At 30.9% G+C, this 6592-nt stretch overlaps 1 protein-coding gene across 2 annotated transcripts in view; it reads left to right on the top strand.

The window, feature by feature from the left end:
* The first annotated feature begins 210 nt into the window (after positions 1-210).
* The window catches only part of LOC145277728 (protoporphyrinogen oxidase-like), a 48727-nt gene continuing 42345 nt past the window's right edge, over positions 211-6592 (top strand). The window contains exon 1 of one of the 2 annotated variants that reach the window (XM_080129430.1): positions 211-488. In XM_080129430.1, the coding sequence (XP_079985556.1) occupies positions 333-488 (156 nt within the window). In that variant the 5' untranslated portion in view covers positions 211-332. The remainder of the gene's footprint in view (positions 489-6592) is intronic. The other variant, XM_080129431.1, reaches the window with a different exon arrangement.

The following is a 6592-nucleotide window of genomic DNA, read 5'->3' as shown; positions in this document are numbered from 1 at the left end:
TTTGTCACAAGACTTGTTGCTTGAAGAAGCGCAATGATACTGACTCTGCCCTTTCTTTTCTTTTACCTTTTAAACTCTTTCTTTTCCTTTTTTTTTTTTTTTTTTTTCTTCCAATTTTTATCATTTTCTCGCTCGCGTCTCTTTTTGCTCACTCGGTATAATCCGGCGGTTTCCGTCATTCGCTGGGCGTTGCCGAGCGAGAATCACGGGAAAACGGGCATTAAACTGCAAAAGTATCGTGAATTGTTATAAAATTCGTCTGCTATTATTGAAGAAAATACTAAACTATCAGCCATGAAAAAGTAAACAGCTCTGCACGCAGTTACGGTGTTATGCTTAAAATAGCGACCCATATATTTTCCGATAGAGACAGTTGTCTTTTTTTCTACTCTTCACTTGGAATGGCCACTGCTGTCGTGTTAGGTGGTGGGGTCAGCGGTCTGGCAACAGCTTATTACCTCCAGCGACAAGTTTCCAGATTTTCCAAGGTTTCTTTTTAATCATCTGTTTTCTTTTTTTATGCAAAATAAGGACAAGACTGAAATAATAACGCTATCATTTAGAAACCTATTCTTAACATAGGGAGGAGAGGGTGTTTTATAACTATTTTGTACTTAAGAATTTAATCATTAAAAAGTTAAAAGACCGTAAAAAATGAATTTAACTTGAAAATCCTACATCAAAAAAACAGTACGGTTCGTATTCTGCATAAGTACCTTTTTTCTTTTTTTTTTTTTTTTTTTTTTTCACATTCTCAATAATTGGCATAATTGATGTTTAGGCTTTCTTCAAGATCAGCACAGACAGCACCCCCTGTCTGTGTTGAAAAAGGGTTTCTGTAATCCTGTCGTCTGGACGGGGGAAAAAAGTATTGAATTTTTATAATTAAAATTTACTTATGAAACTAGGTGTTACATAATAGATGTTACAACACAAAAACTAAGGGATTTTTTAAAGATTTATTTTATATATTATCGCGTATTCATTGCTCGACATCGTAATAGCGCTTTGTTGAAAAAGTACGATATCTAGCAATGAATACGCGATAAAATGAGCATTTCAGTAAATAAATAGAAATGCTGATTTCGAACTTCTAGACGTGATTGCAAACTTAAATTTCTTTTTCATCGAAGCCGATCATCGGCTAAAAACTCCGACGAACCGATTTGTTTATCAACGTATTTTAATAACAAAAACATATTATATATTTTCTGTTTTACAACCGCCTACTTCTAATTTACGATTTATTTAATGTAGGACAATTATTTTTTACTTTGGGAACGTAAATTTATACCCGCCAACACTTGGACCTTGATTAATCAAGGTTCAAATCCAACCGCGATTGCAGTGCGCACACTGTTCTCTTCAAAAGTCCGTTCGACGGACTTTTTTTTTAGCATGCGTATGATTTCTTTTTCTTACATATTTTTTCTTTAATTTATTTATTTATTTTTTTCTGTTTGGTTTTAAAGTTTAAAAAAAAAGTAAATTTTTACAACGTGACCGACACCCAGCCGTCCATTTAACCCCTAAAAAACATAATCAGTAAAATTTTACTTTAAGGCCCGTCGTCTCACGTTCGTATAATTTTTTTTTTTTTTTTTTTTTTTTTTTTTTGTAGATTTCGGTGTGCTAAAAACGAATCTGCTAACCGTTTCCATCGTAAAGAAATAGTTTTCATGTTATGAAGAAATTATTTTTTGAAAAAGTGCGTGATCCATGTAAATCTAACTTTAAATGAGCACCCACTTTCTGGCCACTTAGTGAGAGGGGCATTTTTGTTCGTTTGTTTATTGGCTAAAACGTTTTTGTGTTTTGTTTTGTTTTTTGGAGGGGGGGGCGGACGTACACGAGTGCTACCCCTCTAGCGAAATACGCATCGGCTCCGATACTGCACGCAGTTCAATTTGGGGAGCCTGGAGGGCGGAGCAGCAGCAGCAGCAGCACCTAGTTTTTCTTATTTTTTATGTTTTTTTTTTATATTTTGGCTTGTTCAGATTGTTTTTTGTTTTGTTTTTGATCGATATTTTTTTTTTATTTTGGCTTGAACTTTGCGAATTATTTTGTTATTATGATTTTTTAAATACATATCGGGATCAGTTGTAGAAATGAAATGAAATGGTAAGGAAATAATTTTTGCGTGTGTGGCCTAGTTTATTTATTTATTTGGTACTCATCCGTGTTGAAATAATATCGTTATTATTTAAAAAGCCATTCTTAACATGGGGGAGGGCGTTTTGTACCTATTCTGTACTTTAACCTAACAATTGAATAAAAAAACATATAAAACTTTAATTAAACTTGGAAATACGATTTTAAAAAATAGCGCGGATCATCACTCTTAGCACCATTTATTTATTTTGGCTTGAACTTTGCGCATTATTTTATGATTTTATGTTGTTTTTTTTGTTATTGTTTTTTTTTGTTATTGTTTTTTTTTTTTGTTTTTTTTTTTTTTGCCGGAGTTTATCGTTATAGGTAATTATTAACAGGAAAATTGAAAGTCAAAATTTAAAAATAGCGCGGGTACTTTAGCCTAACAATTTAATAAAAACAGGTATCGTAAAACTTTAATTAAACTTGAAAAATACTATTTTAAAATAGCGCGTTATCATTCAATAAGTGCAGTAAGTGCACTAGCACCAAATAACATTTCACTGTTTCGATCGACGACATTTCATGAGAGGTAGATACACGCTAAAGTTTTTTGTTTATTTTTGTTTATCGCCACAAGTGCTAATTTTGACTTTCACCAATTTTCCTGGTAATAAAAAAAAATACCCCCCCCCCAAAAAAAAGATAAAATCATAAAAAATTGTGCAAAGTTCAAGCCAAAATAAATAATTAATAATAACCTATAACTATAATCTCCGGCAAAAAAAAAAAAAAAAAAAAAAAAAAAAAAATCATAATTACAAAATAATCCGCAAAGTTCAAGCCAAAATAAATAATAATAATAAAAAAAACTAGGCCACACACGCAAAAATTCTTTCATTGTAAAAATAATAATTGCTCCCTAAGTTTAATTGCGTACAACATTGGAGCCAATGCGTATTTCGCTAGAAGGGTCACTCGTGTACGTCAGTTTTTTTTTTCTGCTTTCATCTTTCAGTAAAAACACGAGGAAATTAAAAATAAAGAAAAATCTATATACACACGTATAATTCCTTATGTTATCAGTGGTGAACATTTCTGTACGCGTAAGCGCTCATATTTTTGCTGCAAACAAGTGGTTTTGTTTCCCGGATATTAAGCAGTGTAATTCCTTATGTTATCAGTGGTAACCATTTCTATACATGCAACAGCGTGAATATTTTTGCCGCAAACAAGTAATTAATTCCTTATGTGATCAGTGGTGGCCAATGTAATTTTTTTTTTTTTTTTTTTTATAAAGGCCGTGTAAATTTATTAGAAAAAAAAAATTTAGATGCTTTTTTTTTTTTTTTAGTTAAACAACGCTGGGTCACGTCGTAAAAATTTACCAAAAAGAGTACTTATGCACTTATTGTACCGTGTTGAAATAATAAGGTTATTATTTAGAAACCCATTCTTAACATGGGAGGGGAGGGTGTTTTGTAACTATTCTGTACGTTCACGTAACAATTTAATAAAAATCGTAAAACTTGAATTCAACTTGAAATTAAAAAATAGTGCGGTACAGTAAGTGCAAAAGCATGCACGCATGCACACACACACACACACACACACACACACACACACACAAAACAAAAAAAAATCTGTATTTGTAAAATGACCGAAACGACGTAAATATATATTAATTTATTTTTCCAATTAAGGAATAATATATATACGACGTAAATATAGTTATATTATTATATAATCTGTTGCTGGGGGCTGAAAGGTGCCAATCGACCGTACAAATAAGGAAGTAGACACAAGGATCGGTTAGGTTTTTACTACAGGAAAATGATAAATTGTATGGCAATGGAGAACGTGAATCAGGATTGTTTAGAACGAGAACGGGCGTCTTGCGAAGTTGAAATTTGTGTGTCCCTGAGATAGGATAACGTGCCTCAGACTGGTCCGGATCGGAACTGGGCGTCAGTGGGAACTGGAGCTGGTGGCTGGACTTCTCGAGTCCCTGGATGCTGCAGGAATCGTGTGCTGCAGGAGGGCAGGTAGTAGCAGAGTGGTTTGTAATTCGTCCTCTTGAATCACGTTAATAGTTTGGTAGTTATCCCTGAAAAGGATTGTTTGAGCTACTGCTGCTAAGGTTATTTAGTAGTGTTGGGACGATTCCTAATTTTTATACGATTCCGATTCCGATTCCAGAAAATATTGATTAACGATTCCGATACCAAGTACGATTCCGATTCCTAGGGAATTTATTGTTTTGAAATATACCAGGTAGTTTTATACTTATGGTCGGTAGTTCCCAAATATGTTCCCTAACTTTGGAAGAGATATTTTATGTCTACACCGTCGTGTTTTGGTTTAAATAAAATTATTATATAGTTAACTAAACGGAAAAATTAGCAAAATTTATTTTAGAGAAAATTTATTTTACTTAATTGGAATACAGAAAAAAAAACCTCAAAGAAAATAGAATTTATCCTTCAGAGAAAAAACAAATAAAATAGAATTTATATAACAGAACAAAAACAAGAAAATTAGAGAATAAATACACACGATTCATTATTTTGGTCCTCATAATTAACAGATTTAATGAATTAAATAAAAAAAAAATATAGCGGAAGAGAAAGAAAATATATACTAATTAAATATAAAAAAGATAAATATTTGATTTAATAATTTATAAATGAACGTGCGTAATGAAAAAAAAAACAACAATATACCACGTGACATGGCGCCGTAGATACAAAATAACCTTTCCAAAGTTAACGACCATATATGAGAAATACCATTAATCGAATGTTTTTGTGTTTTATACCAAAAGGTAGGTATAGCGAAAAGTTACAATTAAAGGAATTTCAAAAACGATTTTTTGTTTAGCTATTGATAGTTGTATTTGTGACGGCAGTTCTTCAGACCTCCATAATTCACAAGGAGTAGTTAACACCTATTATTTTTTCTTACTTTTTCATTGCTTTTTACACGTTGTTTCTAACGTGAAGAATAAGTTTAGCCAAACTAATTTTGAAATAGGGTATATCAAAGGAACACATATAAAAAACAAATGAAATACTAGATAAAATTGAGCAAACATAATTACCAAAATTACAGAAAAAGATAAAAAAAAAAAAAAAAAAAAAATGGTGAAGTTTGTTGAGTGAAATGAATTATTGAAAGAAAATTAATTGAACTAATAGAAATGTTAAATAAAAAAATGTCACATTTCAATATTTTTTTAATAATTAAATTCTCAGGGTTGTCGAAATTAAAAATTAAGTGATTTTTTTATTAGACTTCTTTCGAAGCTTGTTATCTTGAAAAATACATTTAAAACCCTGTTTTTTTTAAATAAATTGAAAAATAAATGCAATTAAAAAAATTTAATTGATAATTGAAACTTTAAAAACATATTAAACATTGAAAAATTACTTATCTCACAAATTAACGTCCAATGAAGTAGATCCAGTCTTCATACAGGAATTTGGTTATAATAAATATATCTTTCCCAAACTTAAAAATTAAATCTTTTTTTTTGAGAGAGAGTGCTTTAAAATCGCAGGGGAGTGCTGCCTAAAATTTTACAGACGTAAATTTTAGGAGTTTAGTGCCTTTCACAGACGGTTATCATAATTTATTATCATCATTTAATTTCCTTTTTTTTTCCTTCCCCCCCCCACACCTTTCCCATGGTTCAGTAGTTAACCAGTGCTCCTGTTGCTGTCAGTCAGCTATCTTTTTTTTTAATTTCTAGTAAAAAGAATTTTTCATGAATGGAATCAGCATTTTTAAAAATTATTTTTTTAGTTGTATATATTGTATTTACTCTTTGAAGTTAAGGAGGGTTAAAAAAAATGGTGACACCTAGATGGTGACGTAGGCAAAAAAAAAAAAAAAAAAAAAAAAAGACTGCGATTTCGACCCTCGCTAATAAAACTGCTCTGAGTGACTAGTTGGTAATTTTTTGTTCCTTTTCTTTTTTATTTTGCTCCTCCAATTTATTTGGATGCTTCATAGTTAAATGTTTTAACATGTTGGTTGTGGTCATGTTAGATGGTTTTATTCCTCGCGATATTTTAATTTGACAGACTTTGCAAATGGCTTTCAACTCATCATCTTCAAAAAGACTTTTTTTTGGACTTTGAGCCATATTAGAAAATTCAGTTTATCTGTAAACAAATAATTTACTATTAAATTTTGTTTTAAAGCTAGTCACTTCTTTGGATAATTAATTGAAAATAATCCGCTAAAAAAGACAAAAAGAAAAAAATATAAAGGGACGGGGCAGTAAATTGTACCAACCGGTAGTTAACAAAAAGAACTTATAGAATTTAATTTTTGAAACCAATGTATAAAAGTTTACATAATGAAATGCAAATATGCATTTTCGGGTTTGTATTACTGTACACATAGATTCGAAAAAGTTGTCAAAAAACAAATATATAACAAACAAATATTATCAAAGGCAAGATAAGTTACGTTTCTACCAAACTGGGTAATT

This window comes from Euprymna scolopes, chromosome 6, assembly GCF_053919585.1.
Source record: "Euprymna scolopes isolate OS-2025 chromosome 6, ASM5391958v1, whole genome shotgun sequence".
NCBI classification, from domain to species: domain Eukaryota; kingdom Metazoa; phylum Mollusca; class Cephalopoda; order Sepiida; family Sepiolidae; genus Euprymna; species Euprymna scolopes.
Note: the sequence above shows the minus strand (reverse complement) of the source record. Positions and strands in the feature narration are given on the sequence as shown.